Genomic DNA, 21865 nt, shown 5'->3' on the forward strand with positions numbered 1-21865 from the left:
ATGAAATATGTCACAAAGCAATGAAAAAGCTTTGGTTTTTAAGACGGAATCTGGCCAGTGCTCCGCCTAAAGTGAAGTTAATGGCCTACACAACGTATATTAGGCCTCCCTTGGAGTACGCTGCATCGGTATGGGACCCCTATAGAAAAAATCAAATTGGTGAACTCGAAAAAGTTCAGAGGAAGGCGGCGCGATTTATTCTAGCCAAATAGAAGCGACTTGATTCTGTCACAGATGTGCTGAACAGCCTCAACCTCCCCTTACTTTCTGTCCGTCGAAAAATTGCTCGACTAAAGTTTTTCTTTATGTTTTCTCATCACCTGTATAACATTAACCCGGATTCTAGATTAACACATCGCGCATCGAGAGAACTCAGATACGTTAGCACTAATCAGTTTGAAGTGCCCAAATGTAATATTGACGCTTATAAGTTTTCTTTTTTCCTCAGAACTGTGAAAAACTGGAATGATCTCCCACAAAATATATTGTCATTGGACTGTTTAAATGATTTTGAGAGCGCCCTTTTGAATATGACTGGTTTGGAATGATAAATAGTAGTTAAATATTTTTTGGAAACTTCGTTAAAGATTTCGAGTGCTGAGTGTTCATTTTGTTGAGTGCTATATAATATATTGAATGTTTGTGCTATTTCAGCCCCTTTATTTTAAGTGAATGTCGCTGAATGTGTACTGTATTGTAGTCCTGATGTTGTATGTTTCAGTGCTCTTCTATACCCCACACCTGTTAAAGCCCCAACAGTATTCATAAATAAATAAATAATAAACCGAGCGAGGAAAGGAAATTATCTAGTGGCTGCGACGCGCGCATGACACCACCTATTGTACAGGGTGTCACAAAAAAAAAAAAAACATTTTCACGGTCTTTTTTACCGCAAAAATGAACTAGGCATCGCCGAACGCTCATTATTCGTCCAAAAGTAGAGCTAGAGGTCACAACCAGATGGCAAAGTGTCAGCCCGATCCGATGACTTAATCAAAAGTTATAACTGATTTTCTAAATATTTCAATGGGAAAATGGCGGCCAACAGAGTTTTCGAACAGATGGGGCTCTATGGCACCAGAAACCGAAAACGGGTGAAAATGGGCTCCATTTTTCCATTGAAATTTCCGGAAAATCACTTATAACTTTTGATTAAGTTATCGGATCGGGCTGAAACTTTGGCATCTCGTTGTGAGCTCGAGCTCTACATTTGGGCGGAGAATGAGCGTTCGGCGATGATTAGTTTATTTTTGCGGTAAAAAGGACCGTGTAAATTTTCTTTTATGACACCTTGTATATGCCTCAAACCTTGATCAAGACGTAAGGAGCGTTCGACGATACGTGGCTTATTTTACATTTCGACAAACCCGGTTGTAATTTTACCCAAATACCCGTTATGTAATCTCGTTGCCCGTGGATTGGATGCGACGGTGAGTCAGGCTGGCGTTCGAGCCGGCGTTGACTTTTGTGGTAATGAGGATACATGCAACTTGTTTTTGGAAGGGAGAAATGGGCAGGAGTCACCCCAATTACCACGGTGCCCGTGGACAACTTATTGTGGCATTGTTGTGGAAAGAAGTGCGCGTGAACAGCTCTAATCGAGGTTCACGGGCGTGTCTTGCAAAGCTACAAAATCAATCAATATTTTTTGTTCGGTCGTTTGGTGAGGCGCGCTACTTTTTTTAGTTGGCCGTCGCACTGCACATTTACTGTAAACCGAACGGTATCTTAATGCTTACAATACCGGTGTACTTCCATACAGCTAAAACAAAGTAATTTTCAGTGTTAAATGTCGCTTCTTCTTTCACTATGAAGCTTTAATTAAACACAAAATAATAACAAAAACGCTCCCAGTCACGGAGGATGAAGACGAAGTTTTCCCAAGGTAGGAGCAGTAAATTTCATAGCTCCAGCGTTTTTCCCTTTTTTCCTGTTTCGGGGGGTTATGGCCCCCCAAAAGCCAACGGCAGAACACGGAAACCCTTCCGCGACTGGACCAAAGCATTCCTTGGTGGCAGGGACAAAACCACCAATACAAAAGACCGGAAAAAAGACGTGGTCAGGCACGGCCGCACCAACAGCCAGGATAAGCCTAATGGCTGTAGCTGACGCAACGACCTCAAAAATGGGGACCAACCCACTCTACACGATGAGGAAAGGCTTCCATGTAACAGAGACCACACCTGCACTGGACCAGACTCAAAACGACGACGAAAACATCCAGGAGGCCTCAGAGGAACGCCCTGAATTAACAAATGACAACTCAAGCCATTCATTGGAGGCTACAGTTATTGAGAACCACCAAAACGACTCTTCGGATGCGATGGAGTCCACTGATGAAACCGATGGGTTCACAGTTGTGACACACCGACGAAACAGGACAACAGGAGTTCCTGTCTTGCTGCTGCCAGCAATAGACGGTTCCAAGCTTCAAAACGTGAACCCGCTGCATCTTAGCGTTGATGTAACAAAGGCGGCAGGTGGAAAGATTCTTCACCATAGATTTACTCAGAAAGGAGGCCTACTCGTAGACGTTGCTGAAGAAGCCGCTGTGAAACGGTTACTCAAAGTCACCGAACTCTGCGGCGTCGCCATCAAAGCGTCTCTTCCGAGAGCCTACACACAGAACAAAGGACTTATCAAAGGCATACCTCGATGGTACACCGTGGAACAGCTCGCAGAATACCTTCAGCCGCAAGGCGTGGTTGCGGTCAGAAGACTTTATCGACGAAATGGAATTACCACAGAGACAACTCCGACAGACAGAGTGGTCCTCTCCTTTCGCCCAAACTCAGAACGACCATCAGAGGTGAGCCTTGGCTTCTCAACTCACCGCGTTCATGAGCACACCGATGCACCCCCGAGGTGTTTTAAATGCCAAGCAATGGGACATGTGGCAAAATACTGCACAGGCTCCCTCACATGCAAGAAGTGCAGTGGACCGCATCACCACCGCGACTGTCCCAAAGATGTCAGGAAATGCACCAACTGTGGTGACCCTCATCCCGCAGATTACGCAAACTGCAAAGTACGCCTTGCAGCTCTGGCGCGTACGAAGGCGTTTCTGCGCGGCCCAATTCTGCGACCTGGTGAAAAAATACCAACAGAAAGAGCTCCTCCAAGCTCGCATGACGTTGCTGAGACAACACCAACCCCAAGGTTCACGAAGGCAGCAAAAAAGAAAAGAAAACCTCACGGTAGACTACGGAGCACCACTTCTCAACAGATGTCGGACGAAGAGGAAGATTTTCCGTCTCTACCTCAACACCAGATTGACAGCGCGAATCACTCACATGATTCGTCATCTTCACGAGACACCCAACAACAGCATCAGCACAAGGCACGACGCTACAAGAGTTATAGCAGCGCCCTGGAGGGACGCCCAACAGAAACAAATCGGCCTGCAGTAACCATAATTCAAGCAATTTTTGCGACATTCCGTCAGGTTCTCATGAGCATGCCACAAGGACCTCACAGGGAAGCACTTCAAGGCATTCTACAACTGGAGAGCTTGATTCTCTCGTTGTAAAAAGACACTATAACTGCATCTCAATTTAAAGTGACGATGCCTGCAGACCACATAAATTATGTTGTGCCCACAATCCTTCAATGGAACTGTAGGGGACTCCAAGCCAAGATTTCAGAATTATCCTTGTACCTACAGCGGGTTCCGATCCCCATCCTTGCTTTCTCTGAGGCAGGACTTCCCGACAACCGTTCGATAGCAGGTTACGAGACTTACTGCTGCCCTTCAATTTCTACATTTCCTAATGGAAGTGCTGCATTATACGTTCGTCGTGAGTTATCTCGATGTCAAATTCCGACTGATTCTTTAAATACTGCTGATGCCGAGTTTGTCGCTGTGAAGGTGTCTTTTAAGAAAACCACCATTACGGTTATGTCCATTTACATCAGGCCAGGCAGAAAATACGACATGATGGACGCCTTTGAAGACTGGTGCAATCAACACAAGCCAAATTTAGTTGTTTGCGGTGACTTTAACGCGCACCATACGCTTTGGGGAAGTGATTCAATTGACAGCCGAGGTCGGAGGTTAGAAGAAATATTCTCAGCTACTCAACTGTCTATAGCTAATACAGGCGGCCCAACCTTTTTCAGGCCACCTTCCACATTTTCAGCTCTCGATGTTACAGCTTATGATCCCACTCTTAAGCTTTCTTGGAAAATTGCTCCGGATACTATGGGCAGTGACCATTTTCCTATCTGGATAACTCTGCCGGAATGCAGCAAGCCAAACACAAAATCGTACCGAGTGACTAATTGGGACGAGTTCCGAAATTCTGTGAGTAAATCGACAGCTCCCATTGTCACGACTATACTTTGCGCCTTGATGTTAAACACCAAAGTTGTCCGTCTACCAGACCACTTCCCGTCACCGGATTTAAACTACTTAATCTCACCGCTGCGCGTCGAAGAGCCCAGCGTCGTCTACGACGCCACCCAACTTCTTCTAATCGCACGACATTTAATCGTATTTCGGCCACACTTCGACGATATGCCAATCATTTTAGACGGTCGCAATGGTGGAACTTCTGCGAGGAACTGAGTGCGCACACACCGGGGACTAAAGTATGGAAAATCATACGATCCCTCACCGGTGACAGATGCCCCATTCAACCTTTTGAAACAATTGCCCTCGCTATGTCTAAGACAATAAAAGAGCTTGCAGAAGATTTTGCTCGCACATACGAGGGGAAACCAACAGTGTCACCAGTGCCGCCCACGGCAAATATTTCCAGCAATCCACTTGACGACGCCTTCACTACCTCAGAGTTCACAACTGCCTTACGTCAATGTCGTCGGCGCAGTGCTACAGGGCGGGATGGCATATCTTACCAAGCACTTCAGAACTTACCCCTAGAAGGGTTAACAGGACTGTTACAATTCTTTAACTCTATCTGGATGACTGGGAAAATTCCGGAAGAGTGGAAAATGTCAATTATCGTCCCAATTCTCAAGCCCGGGAAGCCGTCGTACGATCCGTGCTCTTACAGACCTGTGGCCCTAACATCATGTGTTGCAAAACTAATGGAACGTATGATTCAGAACAGGATGACATGGTTCCTCGAGAAACATAAATTGTTACCGAATGAGATGACAGGGTTCCGCCAGGGTCTCTGTGCAACAGATAGTATCCTTGACTTAATCAGCAGCATAGAGGATGCAAGGGCTCGGCGACAAACCACGCTTGCAATCTTTTTTGACGTTGAGAAAGCTTTCGACACCGTAAATGTTGGGAGCATACTTAGGCGGCTTACTTTTATGGGCATCACTGGCCGTATTCAGACATTTCTGGCAAATTTTTTATCCGGTCGGCAGTTTCAGGTTCGACTGGGAACTACGTTGAGCAGCATACATGGGAAAACTAGAGGCCTTCCCCAAGGTAGCATCCTCAGTCCAATACTCTTCAACCTCGCCATGGCTGGCCTGCCACAAGAGATTCCACGTGGACCGATAGGAGTCAACTGTTCTAGCTATGCGGATGACGTATGCCTATGGGCCAGTCACTTGAGACGCGACATACTCCGCCGATCATTGCAACCAGCAATAACCTCTGTTCAACTGTACTTGGCTACGGTCGGACTTGAAATTTCGGTAAGCAAGACAGCTTACATGTTCTTCCCACATATTCAAAGGCGGTCATGTCCTAACATTGACTTATACCTGGGAGCTACGACGATTCGGCGAGTCACAACATACCGCTTCCTTGGAGCAACCCTTGATACAAGACTTCAGGGAAAACCCCAGGCGGACGCCATAGCAACCGCATCAACCAAATTTACCAACGCAGTCTGTCGACTAGGAGGTCAATCGTGGGGGAACTCCCCCTCCTCAATGCTTCGATTGCACGACAGCACTGTGATGGGACGCATGCTGCACGCTCTGCCATACGCCAAACCTTCAAACACCCAAATGCTTCGTCTTGAACGTATTCAACGCCAAGGCATTCGTAAGGCGCTTGGCGTCCCTCGGGCGACATCAAACGAAAAGGTGTACTGTGAGAGTGACACACTACCACTACCACTCCGCATTACAAAAAATCTCATGCAACAGCTCATACGACTGCATAAATCAATACCTGGAACTGACCTTATAAGACGCCTAGCAGAAAGAAAAGAGTCAAGGTTCAACCGTCTTTTGAGGACAGTATATTTCTTGGACCCACTATTACGTAGCACAAAACCGCCTGCCTATGTAGACTATCCCCCCTGGCGCCAGCACACGTTCCTGTTCCAGGAGCATTTACCAGGGATCCGCAGAAAGAAACACACCCCAGAAATCGTCCTTCGAAGACTTGCTGAAGAGGCTATCGCACTGCTATACCCGGGAGCACTTAGAATATACACCGACGGCTCTGTACACCGAGGTCGACGGAGCGCAACAGCTGCTTTTGTCATTCCTGCAATGAACATTAGATGGAGCGGCAAATTCGACAAATTAGTTTCATCAACAACAGCTGAAATGGAAGCCATGAAAAAGGCTCTATCTACAATCGTCACAAGAAACGTTGCGTGGTATAAACAACAGGCTGTTCTTATAACAGACTCCCGTACAGCACTCCGTAGGCTTGCGACACCTGGATCCCGTGACGAACAAGTTGCCACAATCATCAAACTCCTCCAAGTTCTCTCGGAGAGAAGCCTCACCGTACAGTTCCAATGGGTACCATCACACGTTGGAATCCCTGGAAATACTGAAGCTGACCAGCTGGCTGGGGAAGCACACAACCAAACCCCCAGCATTAAAAGCCCAACGAATTTCAAGGACTCGCTTTGTCTTGTGAAAGTCCACATCGAAAATCTTGCTCCGTCCAGCCAAACGGCACATCAGCCCTGCGTTACCAAAGGATTTTCCCGCGCTAATAACACCCTCCTAATGCGACTACGAACGAATAGCGCGTTTACCAAATATTTTCTACATAAAATCGGCATCATGGACAGCCCTATTTGTACTACATGTGACGAAGAGGAAACTATTGAACACGTTGTCCTGTGTTGTGACATTTATGAAATACAGCGACAAGAATTCCTCCAAGAACTATCCAAATTTGGCATTACGACACCGAAAATAGATGACGTATTATACCCGACTGGAACTACACGCCGGCGTCGTGCACTTCAGCAACTGCTGTTAAACTTCCTGAGCGCCACCGGCCTGTCAGAGAGGCTGTGACAGAGGACACCAACCCAGAAAAGACAATTTTTGTCTTTGTTGGAGCAAGAAGTGCCCATCTATGTGCGTGTGTGTGTGTGTGTGTGTGTGTGTGGACGTGTACATATGTGTGTGTACAAGTGAGCGCGTGCCAGTGATTCACAACATCATCCATAGTCACTCTTACTTCCTTTCCCCTCGCTCCCTTTAATTTTTTTGTGAGAAAGAGTTCTGCATCCCAGCAAGAACAACTTCTCCCCCCTTTTTTTTGCCTGTACGACACCCCCCCCCCCCCCCCCCCCCCCCCCGCTCCCAGTCACGAGCAAGCTCGCACTTCGAACGCATTAGCCTCCAGCATTATCCCTCTGACTGGTGCACTTGGAAGAGGTGAGCTCATTTAGCTTTGCATTTTCAAACCTTGCTATTGCGTACCGATTCGCTTTTTCAAGGCAGGAGAGTTGTGTTTTAGTGGCACCTCGGAGCTGGGTATTCAGGGGCGTCCAGTACCTGGCATGTAAAATAGAACCGTTTTTTTTTTTTCGGCCAGCGTGAATGGACCGCACATCGGAGGGATCTGAAACCTTGTGAAATTGTGCAGCTAGCGGTCGGCAGAGAAGGCGAGAGTTTAAGAACGTGCTGTAAATTGGGTTAAAAACTAAAAGGGGAGAAGAAAATTTCTTTTTGAGCCGACGTCTACCTAAGCATGATATTGTCAAAGGAAGAAATAATTTTGCAGACATGTATAGGGTGTACTTTACTGGAGGAACCAGCAAGAAAGAAAACAATATTCCTTTCCTTGCCGCCAAGATTTTTGTCGCCGAAAGCGAAATGCGAAACAAGCGAAATGTTAGCTGTGTTTCAGGTGAGCATTCCGCTTGCCTTCGAGGAATAAATCACGCAGTGTACCCTCCTTCTGGAGGACTACTGGCTGATCTTGTTCGCGCACGCCTCTCGGTTAGTTCCGAGCAAGTGAAGATAATCCCCAGCTTTTGCGCACGGTGCCTAGCTCGAACCAGATGGCCTCCTTGGGGATCAAGTGGTAGTTCGTTGGACGAAATTCTGCCTTTCGTCATTTGAGACCATCTTCTTTTTTGGAGTGTGGAGCGAACTGGTGAACTCAAAACATGTAGGTGCGCACTTATGCAGTATGCATTCGACCAGTTGAGATACCACTGTTAAATGCACACATGTTATCTTTCTAATGTTTACAATATAGTGCTTCATGATCAGTAATATGAATGCACTTTAATTATAACTATTTTTTTATTTTGTTGCTCGTAGTCAGCACGACGGGTTCGCCTAATGTTATCTCCTTTTTTTTGTAGCTCTACACTATATCTTGAAAGAAGTACGACTCGGAGGATGACGCTTTTTCTATAACTCGATTTTGGGCTCTCTTTCCAGGTCGTCAAGAAGAAATGTTGTTTACGGTAATGTTCATTTTCGCTTCGCTGAAGGAAGTTACACCAGCGAGTGTTGACGGAAGGGATGGCGGTTACAACGTCGTTGTGGCTCTTCACAATTCTGTACCGCCCTCTGATCTGATCATCCAGAATACCAAGGTACTGAAGTAACACCTTGGGTTAAGATTCTAGATGCGTAGTTGATTGGTTGTCACGTGGCTTTTTTGGGCCTCGGTAAACCAACGAAATGTCATAAGTAGGCTTCATTGCTGATTTCTTGGTTGATATGTTGCCTATTTGGCTCACGTCTGGAGTTTTATCAACTGCTCTAAACGACTTCATTTTCGCGAAAACATTATCTCCTCAAATTTCGCGTATCGCCTACAATTCGAGAAAAATAGTTCCAGCGAACAGGTCCGGTAAATTGTAAACGCATTTGATCTATCTTGAGATCCAACCGGGTCGCAAAATCTAGAACCCGCGAGATATACTAAAACCTCAGCTTCGACATAAATCGCCAAATATTGAGCCCGCGAAAAATACGTCGCTTACAGTATTTGGCAAAGCAGAAATGTCATAGAAAAGCCAACCATAAGTTGTTTGACACTAACTAATGCTGAGGCAACATTACAGAGGAAGAAGAACGGGGCAACACTAAGTGGTAACTCGTAACTTGGGATTTTACTCTAAAGAAGGAAGGACAGAAAGAAGAAAACACCGCATTACACACCTTCGCACGTGCATTCCCCACTCTGCGCCTGACAGCAGATCATATTTGCGCGTCCAAGAGCCTCACCGTCAGCTTCATCATAACTATTTTTATGTATCGACTACATCACTGATGCTTCACTAATGTTGTCTTTTTTTATGTAGATCTAGCACGCTTCTAGCACGCTTCTAGCACCTCCGCTTTCCATTTGTTCTTGCGCCTTTCCAAGATAGTTGTGTTCCTTAAGCGCGGTTGGCATAAAGGCAAAAGGTAACTGTATCTTGTATGCGCTATGTTGCCTCAGTGTGTTCAGTCATTACCAATTAGCCCAGCTATCAGCCTTATTAATAATTAATCTATTCGTCCAAAAGCATATTATGCCTTAGTTGGAACACAAGGATCGCCAAACGTAGAGCAACGGAAGCGTTCTTTTGGCGTGCTGCCTGGGAAACGTCTACTAACATCGAGTATCTGACCCCGTTTTCAGTTCGTTTAGTTACGTAATTCACCTTCAAGATAAACTTATGTCAACGGCAGTAATTACAGACTAACTTTTTTATAAATTTCGTTAATATGGGAGCTTGGGCGATTTGGTGATTTACGTTGAGGTTACAGCGCACAAGACACTGACAAAACGAGACACACACTAAGAGATAAACATAAGTGCTGACTTGCAACTCCTTTGTATTCTCCTTCAATTTTTTCGTCGCGAAACTGATTTAAATATCAGATGATTATGAGTGAAAGCAAGAAAAAAATCAAATATTCTGATACGGGATTGCTATCATCGTGCTAAGTATTCTAATTCTTCTTTCAGATGGCGTTATGAATGGGCTACTGACACAATTATCTTCTAAGCGGGTGATCATCGCTGCATTCAATTATTTCTCTTGAGAGCGGGTTCTTACTCCTAGCTATGCTGGTACTTTTCCCGAGATATGCTGAGCATCGGCAACCCCTGCATTGGATGCCGAGAGGTCCAGAAATAACTTTGTGGGTGTTACAATGGTATCCCTTAATAGATCATTCAAACACCCGCCAGTTTGTCCGATACATTTCTTACCACACGATAGTGGAGTAGAATAAATCACTCCTTCATAGCAAGGAACAAAGCATGTTTGGTGTTTTCTTGAGCAGGCGAATTGAGGGTGTGCTGAGTGATTTGCTTTCCTACACACAAACAACCTTTTTAGCCTGTGAAGGACAGCAAATCACCCAGCACACCGTCAATAAAAAAAACAAAAAAACAAACAAACATGATTTGTGCCCTTCTCTGACGAAGTGATTTATTCTATTCGACTGTAATATGGGAAGAAGTATATGGAACAAAGTGGCCGGTGCTTAAATGATCGATTAGGGGAACACCATCATAACACCCACGATGTCATTTCTGTACAACTCGGCATCCACTGCAGGGATTGCGGGTGCTCAGCAGATCTTGAGAAAAGTACCGTCATAGCTAGAAGTAACAACACGCTCACCAGAGAAACAATAGAGGCAGAGATGATCGCGCGCCTGGAAGATAATTGTGTCAGGAGCCCATTAGCGGTGACATGTTTCGGTGGCGCCCTCGCGTGGTTACGTTTCGTGACATCATTACCTTGCGAACAACAAGTTCGATGCTGTTTGACCTTTGCATGGCGGAAGCCTGAAACCATAGCGTTCTTGAACCAACACCGTCAAAATTGAAGTCCTCACGTTCCTCTTATTTCGGTCCATGAGAACGCCTTTGCTGACGTCATAGTCAGCATTCGGGCAATCGTGGAAGGCCGACCACCGCGACGCTTTCGATCGCGCACATTGCCAATACCTAACGCTATGTGGAAAATAATTAGAATAAGTAGCGCAATAATCGCAATGGTTTGTGAGAAGACCTTTGGATTGTTCTTCTTGTTTTCATTTAAAGCAATCTAAGATTTAAAATAGTGTCGTAAAGATGGAAGCAGAAAGATAATACGAAGAAGTTGTAAGTCAGCGTTTGTGTTTGCCTCTTTGTGTACCTCTCGTGTTGCCCTCGTCTTGTGCGCTGTAACCTCGAGATGGTAATTAGGCTTCACATAAAGGACACGTTGCCACACAGATATTCTGACTTCCGTTTCGTAACTCTATGATCGATAAATGAAATTGCATTTCACCAAAAGTACGATATAATAGATTATACTCCGTTTCATACTTAACGTGCTACGCTGTCAAAGCTACTGGCGCGAGCGCGTGGCTTCTTCTATGGTCTTGTTTGCGCGAGAACGCGTGCAAATGATTAACGAGATCAAGCCCCACGCTCGCGCCAGTAGCTTTGACAGCGTTGCACGCTAAGTATGAAACAGACTATAGAAGTAATCGACGATTTGTTCTTAAGAATCAATTTTATTTCTTTCCAAATAATTTGTGACCCAAATAACTCGGAGTGTGATTGCAACGAGGCTTCCTTGCGCTTATTGGATATTTATATATTTACCTTTTTAAAACAGTCTACAATAACGTACTGACGCCCAATGTCGTTTGTTACTTTTGTCCTTAGTGGTTCTTGTTACACCACGCCTTGATCATGCGAATATAAAAATGATCCTTGTTTTTTCTCGGTCTGCTTATCTTCATAAACTCCTCCTAAAGGTGCTCTTCAGGCAAGGCTCCCAACTACTACACCAGGCGACTTACGGGAAGTTCTTCTTCAAGCGCGTGACCATCGTCCTTCCCTCCTCTTGGCCCCAGACGGGTGAGAGACAGGTGACAGGGGACAGCCTCTTCCCAAGAGCTGACGTTCGCGTTGGCGGCGCCCCTAGCGGTGGGAGCGGGAGTCGCCCTTTCACCCGCCACCAGAGAGGATGTGGAGAGAGGGGAGAATATATCCAGGTGCCGACGGAATTTCTGGTCAGCATGAATCTTTCTTCGCTGGCAGAATGTGGGAGTCCAGGTAAGCACGGCATTAGTGATTATTTTCAACACGAACATTGTTTAAGCATTACAAACGTGATGATCATGTACCAAGCGCGGACAAAAAGACAACTTCAATATGTCAAACAACAAGAACGCGGAATGAAAGTGCGCGTGGCTTCAAGAAATTTAATCTACGAAGGAAACCTAAAGTTTGGCGCTTTGATTGCCAAGCATACGTAAACTGCACCAAGCGTATGAGTTTTTTGTTCAGTCACTTTTTTTTTATGAATGTTGCATATTACACTATGCTTTGTTTCATCTTAAGAGTGATCGCGGCAGTAGCTACAAGAGCAAGCTCACGGCTTTCAGCGTTCTGTGAAGCAGGCGCGCTGGAGCAGTGCAAGCGTCGTTCAGAGCCCGGTGCTCGCGCTTGTAGCATAGACTGCGTCTGGAGTTAAGCCGAAAGGGAGTATATACACACGCCTAAACGCCCACGTAAAACTTGCGTTTGAGTGCATGCAATGGACATTTTAAAGCAACGGGCGCCGCCTGGAGAGTTGTTTGCGAACTACAAATGAAAGGCAGCCCCACTTGCCTTCGCCCGTCAGAACATATTGACATCGTGCCGTTCTGGCGGTTTTCAGAGCTTCTTTTACGCCATGCTATCAATACTGAACAAATGAGGCGTCACAATAGAGAAAATACGCGTCTATTTTGACACATACTGACAATGTTGTAACAGCTTGGTCTGCTGGGCAAGTTGGTAGTGGACATTCATATTAAAAATAGCGCAAAAAAGACGGGACAAAATTTTGTCCCGTCTTTTTTGCGCTACTTTTAATATAAGTGGCAATGTTGATCGTGCGGGACAGTGCCCTGCGAAAATGGCAGCAGCGGAAGGGTAGGCCTAAGGGGAAAGTGGACGCATTCACGGAAGCTTACTGGCAAAAGGTCCATTAGCGTGAGTCATACGAAGCACGGATGTCCTCGTTAAGAAATGGGCCAACTGGCGCCGTGGCCCTGGCGAGCCGGAGAAAGTTTACGGCAAAGCAAGGGAGACTACACTCCTCGCCACGACACGGTCCGGCAAGCTACGGCGTCCCGCCCCATCACATGTTTCATGACGAAACAATGGATGCTACCAATCACGTTCGCGATTGGGGTGGAGAGGAGGTTAAGGCTAGTTTGCATGCAGTCGGGCGTCGCGGCGTCGCCCGACTCCCTGATGCAGCGAAACGCACCAAGCAATTGGACAGAGACATGAGCATATTTTGAGGTGGAATCAGTCATATCGCTCCGACCAGCATGGCTCGCCACGGCTGGCTGTCATGCTCAAACGGAAACGTGGAAATGTGAGTCCAGCTTTGTTTACGGAGCGGTCATGAGTCGTTCACGAACAACACCGCCAGTTTGCATACCCTTTAACTCGACGTCATGCGGTGCTGTATTGCTCAGCTGCGCGCGAACGATCCCTTACGCATCTGTGTGTACGGGCTTTTTGTTAAAGCGAACTGAACTATTCTACGTCACGTCGCGTCTAGGATGCAGCGGGTGCACTTCTGGTCTGGGGTGTCGGCGCAAGATGCCATGCGGGCAGGGCTTTGCTCTGTTGTTTTGGAAGAAGCCAAACTAACACTTAATAAACTTCTCGATAAAGCGCCACAACTGGGGCTGAATATAAAGAGCAGTAAGGGGGGTCAAGGTCTATTTATGTATTTTCGGTTCACCCGACTTGTCTGAGAAAGAAGATAGGTGCAGTAATAAGGAGAAGAAAAGAAAGACTCCACCGGATCAGGTTGCTCTTTATGGGAGGTAGTTTGGGTTGAATTCGCGCAGACTTTTGGTTGTCAGATTTATTTCTTTTGTTCCAACATGAATGCGGAAAAATCGCGAGCTTGTCCGGACCATCTGGGCCGCGTTCAGTGCCCTTTCAGGTTCAAGCGGCCGTCTGCTCGTTCAAACGGCCGTCTCCTTGCTCGAGCAAACAGGGCCAGTATGTCCCACATTGACATGACAATTGCGACAAAAGGTAAATAATTTTAAAATAAGAAGATTTTTGGGGGTTTGTTGAGACTCGGTGTAGACTACAAAGAGAAGGGGAGGTTGATTTTTGCAAAATCCTTACAAATATATGTATACACTTTCTACCAAGAGCATATATTCAAGAGGATATATTCCTCTTGAGTATAGGATATATCTAAGAGGATATATTCAAAGAGGATATAGTTACTTCTCTATACACTGCGATAGCTTTTTTTGCCGATTTTTTGTAAACATTTTATCAGACTCATTGTATAGAGATTGCATAACAATTGTATAAATATTTTATTAAAGACCAATAAAGCTTCTTTCATCGTATCTATCCCCTTTCTATAGACAATTGGGCAGTTTCTTGCGACAAAATAAATTGATCCTGAACATTTATTCTAGGTTTGTCACAATAAATCCATGGAAGCATGCACTCGCTGCTTGCCTAGTGCGCGTACAAAGAGGTCCCAAAGACACAGGCCACGGAGCAGTCATAAACTTGTATTTCAGTAGTGTTGACTGCTCCTCGGCCACATATACCCGAACTTCAAAAAGCAATATTTGAACGAGAACCACATCGGAAACTAAAAATATCACAAGTATATTGCCTTTTTTCGCCAATTATCTGCACAGTATGTGATCTCTGAGGGTTGATGAATCGTATCCCCTAACATAAAGTATTGGAAGGAGAGATAAATATTTGTCACAACTGAAAAAAAGCAGCCTCCTTAGGGGTTCAAGCTGGGTGTGATGTCGCTTCGCGGTGCTTCAGAGTATTCTTTCAAACCTAGGGTATAAATATTTAAGAGAAATATGATGTCAGTCTATTGAGACGTGTTGAGAAAAACACTAGTATTTCTAGCGTCTTCTCTATATACTTTGTTTAGACAAAAATTTATATAAAATATTTTAAATATTACCTATACGACGTGACTCGATAGGAAAATGAAAGTGTCATTGAAATATGGGTAGAATTTTTATTGCAAGCCTGAAGCTTCTTGGAAGGGCAAGAGACATTCACCGGCTTGAAATGTCTGATTAGCATTATCTGATTCTGCTTGATACTTCCATTGATATAGAGCATCACAGCTGCCGTCCAAGCTTTTTTTGCCGCCCAAGCGACGTCGCGACTGAGAATAGCAAGCAGATTCTCATCACGTCAATTAGAACCAAAGTACGTTTTTGGGAGTTGGGGGTTATACATACTAAACACTGAAGCGCCAACGACAAGGACAATTGAAGGACGTAGATACAACAAGCTCTAAACTAATAACTGACGTTTGATCAAATGGTGGTGAAAAAAAAGATGTTGAGGGCTTTTAGATTTCAATGAATTTATAGACTTTTAATGTGGACGTATTTACAATATTAGTTTCTGAGCGTATCAGCCATTAACATGAATAATCTCACGAATATACTGATTAACACAAATCACAGGCTACGTTCAAAGTTTGCTGATAAAACCTAAAAATGTAGAGAATTCAAGGACAATATTTACGTGTAAAGGAGGAATGACATGGTAATTCAGGAACACCAACCAATCAATTTTAGCGTTGTCGTCGACAGTACTAATGATGCCGATATCATGCCAGCTTGACCTTTCGATGTCATATCTTTCGCTTCATCAATTCTCTAGTTGTTTGGTCACTTTACAACTTGGTAACTTTTCTGTCAAGAAATATTGGGGTTCAACTACAGTCCATCAAATGCATTGCTAAATGGCCCAACGGTGATGATTAAAGGGGCATTGCATGCACTCCGAGTCTAACGTTTAAATACCCCCGGACTGTTCCAAATAGACTTTCCCACAGGGTAACGGGATTTTGTATTTGATGCTCGAAATTCAACGAACTTCCGAGTCATTGTGACTTGACACTGGTCATGGAAGTCTCGCTGCTTTAATTTCGCGGCCACTCGCTTTGAGTTTTGGAGCACGCAGGGAACGTAGGGTATTACAAAGATAGGATAATTTTCTTGTTTCTTTTCTTTTATATGATTTCAACATATACTGGACGATCTTGGATATAACTGATATTGGGTACCCTAAAGCTCAAAGTCTTTGCACTAGGTTCTTGAAACTCTCTTCTGCTGCGTGTTCGCAAGAGGTTTTAGAGTTACACCCAAAGCAATTGCAATGATTTTTCTGTAAACGCGTTTGGTGCGCGCTGACTCATATTGAAGCAGACTTTTCTTCGGAGGCGGGGAATACATCCAGCCCATATTTTCGTTGTTGAGTGTTATTTTCAGATGAAGAAATTGTAGAGTCAGGTTTTTTGTTGATTCGCGTATGTGGTTGAATTCCTAAGCCTGTTCGACGAAAAAAACTTTAATGGTTTCTACCAGTTGTGATTCGCCCACTGGTCGTGCATTTGAGTACAAGACAATCATCTAAATATCTGAAGATAGCTGTAATTTGAACAATGGTAATATTTTCAGCAGTGGTTCTGTATATCTACAGAGGTGTAAATCACCCAGTAACAGAGCCGCACGATCCGATGCGTATAGCTTTATTTTCTACTGGGAATTGTGATTAAACTTGACCACTGTGAAGGCGACATACAATTTAGAGGTTCCAGCAAAGAATCCACTGGATTACCACAGTTGTTTTTAAGTCCGACGCTTTCATTCTCAGTACGTTCTCTCAACGCAGTAAATAATTCCTCGAGAGAGATTGAGTAAAATAAGCTTTCTACAACGAGAAACAAGCCGTAACGAACGGTTGAAATATAGTTTTCAGGTAGCCTAACACAAACTCCGAATTTTGGACGAGGAATGGGTCATCCAGTCGTAGAGTTCACAGGTGTCATTGGAGATACACTGACATGGCTCTTTGCTTCGAGCCTTTTTCCTTCACAACCCCACGAAATGGAAGCTTTCCTTGTGTGTCTTGACACTGAAAATGTCACAATTCACGAAGACCTAATGGGAAGCGATCATTTCCCTATAGTGATCAAGATAAAAATCCGCCGCACTCTGGGATGCGCGGTAGGTGCACGCACAGCCGCGAGACCATCGTTTTTGACGCACTGGGACAAATACCGAAAGCTGCTGGAGGAGACATCTCCCAGCGGCGATATCGCACACCTAACTGGTCAAATATTAGACGCCCAGCACTAGCCACCCGTCGAATACAAGTCCCCTATGATCATCCGGACCCGGACAAACGCCTTCTAACGCTCTGGAATCGCAGGTTGCGCCTATTGGCCAAGTACCGCAAATCTGGGCGCAGACGCTCTATCAAACGCAAGTTGAGGATCACGCAACAGACAATAGAGGACTACACCACCGCCCTTGCATCTGAGAGATGGATGACCCTCTGTGAAGGCTTTAACGGGAATACGTCTACACCCCGAGTTTGGAGTATACTACGGTCCCTTCTTGGACAAACCAAGACCTACAATGGGGCCAGACGGGTGGCCCTTAAAGAAGCGATAACCCCACAGGAGCTAGCCGAACGTGCCGCTTCTGAATTCTTTCCCAGCACTTCTCAACCCATCGCTGCCACCTATGAAAGGGACGACCCCGTGGAGGACTTTGAATCCTACAATCAACCATTCACCCTTTTTGAGCTTAATCACGCTCTTAACACTGCCAACACACACAGTGCATCTGGGGCAGATCAAGTCACCACGACACAACTGAGAAACCTCCCAGATACCTACAAACAAGCTCTGTTGGAGGAAATCAACAGGATCTGGGAAGAAGGAAAGCTTCCACCCACATGGCGTTTCTCTCTGGTGAAACCTATTCCCAAACCGGGGAAACCGCCACATAACCTGGCCAACCTCCGACCTATATCACTGACATCCTGCCTATGTAAAACGATGGAGAGGATGGTCAATACGCGCCTTACATGGTACTTGGAAAATAATGGCATTCTCGCCCCAACGCAAATAGGGTTCAGAGCGGGGTTGTCCACACAGGACGCGCTTCTTCAACTTAAGGAGGCAGTCCTCGACCCGCACTCTACACAACCGAGAGCTGTCGTTGGGGTTGACATTAAAAAGGCATTTGACGGGGTCCCGCACAACACAATCATGTCCCAAACCAGAACTGCCGGCCTAAAAGGACGACTATATAACTTCATTGCCGCGTTTTTGGAAGGTCGCTGTTTTCAAGTACAGGTAGACCAAGCCACTAGTACCACGCGAGCCAACAAAGTAGGGGTACCGCAGGGGTCAGTTATCTCACCGACTCTCTTCAACTTGGCGATGCACACCCTCCCACACCGTCTTGATGCAGTGCCTGGACTAGGTCATACAATATATGCCGATGACATCACGCTTTGGGCAACAGACGGGTTCATCGGCCAGCAGGAAGAGATACTCCAAAATGCCCTAAACATTATCTACAGTTTTGCAACCGAAATTGGCCTCAGCACATCTCCAGAGAAGACTGAATACTTAGTCATACACGGCGGCCGTAGTACTCCCTCCAAGAGAGCCGAGAAGAACATGTACAACCTCTCTATCGGAGACCAACCCATCACCAGGAAATCTACCATTCGCATCTTGGGCATGTGCCTGGACGAAAATTGCACAGCCAACACATGGTTCCAGAAAACGACTGGATCAGTAAAAAAGATCCTACACGTCCTTCGACGAATCTCAACACGCACCCGTGGTGTCCGCGAACGCGAGATGAGGCAATTCGTGCAGGCATTTGTCGTCTCACGGCTCCTGTATGGTCTTCCCTATCATCCAGTCAATCGGACTCAGATGCTAGCTCTAGAAAGACTTATCAACGAGGCCCGAAGACTCGTTACTGGCCTTCCCAGGTACACACGCCTAGACGCGCTCAAGAGTTGCGGGGGCATTAATGATCTCAGCGAACTCGTATCCGCGCACTACAACATCCAGGAGGCACGGCTTCGCACAACACCAGCCGGCCGGTCTATCCTTGCAAAACTAGGCTACGCCGTGCACGATCTGCCCGAACTCCCACAACAGACCCCGCCGTGGGAACACATTGTCCTCACCGACGGGACTCCTCTACCTCAGCGAATACAGAGCACCGGCAGGCGCCTCCCTCTCAAGAGACGGCACTTAAAGTACATTCGCTCGCTTGACGATTGCACCCACGTGATCTACGTCGATGCATCCCTGCCAGCTGATCACAAATGCGCTGTCTACGCCACGGCGTGGTACAATTGTAATACAGAAGCACAGGCACGATACCTGCACACAACGGCTACGCCCCCGCTCAGCACCCAAGCGGAGCTTCAAGCCATCACGGACTATGCGCGCGACGCACTTCTTACGGCAAAGGAAGACGCACCAGTCACGCACATCATTTATACTGACTCGCAAGCGGCACACCACATATGCTCGGACACCAAATATACCGGACCTACCTTACACGAGCTCAAGGTGGCCGTCTCATCTCTGAGAGCGTCCGGCCATCAATTCATCATACGATGGGTCCCTGCCCACTGTGGCATACCCGGTAATGAGAAAGCCCACAGACTAGCGCGCGCACACCTCCTCTCCGCGCTGGTCAAGGGACCCTCCTCTTCCTCATCTCTAGGCAACCCCTCACAGGAAATTGCCAACCCTTGGCACGACTTGCGCTCTACCAAAGCCCAGCGAGCCACCTACCTCTCCATGGCCGCTAACCCGCTATCCATCCCTAAGATTCCCTCCCAACATTTCTCTCGTAGGGAAGCCGTCATGATTCGGCAAATTCAGACAGGGACCCTACTGACACCGCATCTCTTACAGCGGCTTCGCGGGAACGACGGGGCGGGATCTTCCACAGCCTCTGGCATCTGCAAGAACTGCAATTCTAAGGCAGACCTGGTCCATCTCATGTGGTCTTGTCCTTTGTATAATATTCCACGACAACAGGCTTTGGACCTCATCACAAACGCCCCAGTACCCGCATCCCTGAACGCCTGGGCATGTCCAGACACCACCATATCCCCCAAGCACGCTTTGGAGCTCTGGGAGGCACTACTCACCTTCATAAAAAACCCAACTGCGCCTCCAGTGGGGGACCGGCTCCTTTCGGCTACAGCCAAGAGGATACGGCCTCCCCCTCCCCCGTCGACGAAGTCCTTGAAGCCATGAAGTGTTGCCCTCCTCCTCCTCTCCTCTTCTTTGGCCCCCGCATCCTAATCCCTTATCCTCCTTCTAACTGACCTCCGCAGCGCGCTCCGCGCAATACAAGGTCAATAAACGTGTTTTCAATCAATCAATTACTGAAAATGACATTCAATTGGAGCCTATTGTCTGAAGATATATGTTTCCTCATTGTGTAAGATCAGACCTTTGTCACATTTGAAGTGCGCTAGTTTTTCCAAGCTTATATTTGTACACTCGTAATTTTTTAATTTGTTTTTACTACTATGGGTGCACTCCCATTTTACTCGAATATATATCTTCTAGAGCAACAATACTTTACCCTTTTCTTATAGTTACAATTAAGTTTAATATTTTTTGCCAGAGATAACCTGCAGTGTTGGATATATTTGTCTTGCAGAAGTTTGTTCCATTTTTATTAACACATTTCCGCGTTCTTCCACACTCCCTCCTCTCTAGGATTCTAGAGTTTTTGTTGCTAAGTCGTGAATCGTAAACACCACCTGTGCCTTTTGCATTTTAGGTATGATGCTAAGTTTGGGACCTTTTATAGCACCGCATACACTGTTTCATACTTAGCGTGCAACGCTGTCAAAGTTACTGCCACGAGCGTGAAGCTTGACCTCGCTGATCATTTGCACGCGTCCTCGCGCAAACAAAACCTAATAGAGGAAGCCACGTGATCGCGCCAGTAGCTTCGACAGCGTTGCACGCTAAGTATGAAACAGGGTGTAGTTATTTATAGACTGTAGACCTCTTCCTTTTACATGTAAATATCGTCCCTGAATTACCTTCATCATCGTATTCATATGTAAATTTTGAATGTGGCCTCCAATTTATGATAATCAGTATGTACGTGATGATAGCACTATATTGATGAACAACACGCTGAGAAAATTATGTTGTAGTTAATTCTACATTTCGATGTTTGCCTTAAAGTTTAGGATTATTTTAACATATGTTTTCCTTTTGATAAGCTTTTTATTAAACATGATTTGTGAGTTTAGCGCATATCCTGCCCACGTCTTTCACATTTCTTTGTTCTTGTCGCTTCCGTGCTTATTACGTCAATCAAACTTTAGCGTCCATTCTGCGGAGTCCACGTGGAATAGACCGCCGAGCGTCACATTATTGGCGCGAAGTTTTGCGAAGTTCATGTCAAGTTCACTCAGGCGACTAACATACTCAAACATTAGGATGAATTCGTAGAAACAACAATTTCAACGCGAAAAAGAGCACGGAGACTTACACCGACGCCAACATAGCCCGCTAATGGTTGCTTGATGGAGGACGGCGCGTCTCTTGCTTCCACATCATCGCGCATGCGCGCCGCCAGTGTCGTGTTTCCAGGGACGCTCCAGTTTATTTCTAAATATATAAGGTATGTAGAGCAAATTGTAATGATGCGTCGATTATATTTCTTTCAGTTTTTATTTTAACTCAGGAGTGGGCTCGTTTTCGGTATGGAGTGTTTCACAATCCCGAACATACCTCAGACAACGGTTGCCACCTTTCCTGTACCGAAGGTTTGCAGGTAATATTTATTTTTGGCTTTTTTGTTTGTTTTGAATGTTTTGATGTATGTTTGTGTGTATGTT

At 45.8% G+C, this 21865-nt stretch overlaps 1 protein-coding gene and 1 pseudogene across 1 annotated transcript; both read left to right on the top strand.

Moving 5' to 3' along the window:
• LOC120838465 lies at positions 1 to 548 on the top strand (annotated as a pseudogene).
• Positions 549 to 18116: 17568 nt separating this feature from the next.
• Positions 18117 to 20255, top strand: LOC115332936. Its single transcript, XM_040208410.3, has one exon. The coding sequence runs from the start codon at positions 18225 to 18227 to the stop codon at positions 20253 to 20255; it is 2031 nt and encodes a 676-aa protein (XP_040064344.3). The 5' UTR covers positions 18117 to 18224.
• Positions 20256 to 21865: the final 1610 nt, after the last annotated feature.

The sequence above is a fragment of the Ixodes scapularis genome, unplaced genomic scaffold (assembly GCF_016920785.2).
Source record: "Ixodes scapularis isolate PalLabHiFi unplaced genomic scaffold, ASM1692078v2 PGA_scaffold1__304_contigs__length_218370807, whole genome shotgun sequence".
Classification (NCBI taxonomy): Eukaryota; Metazoa; Arthropoda; class Arachnida; order Ixodida; family Ixodidae; genus Ixodes; species Ixodes scapularis.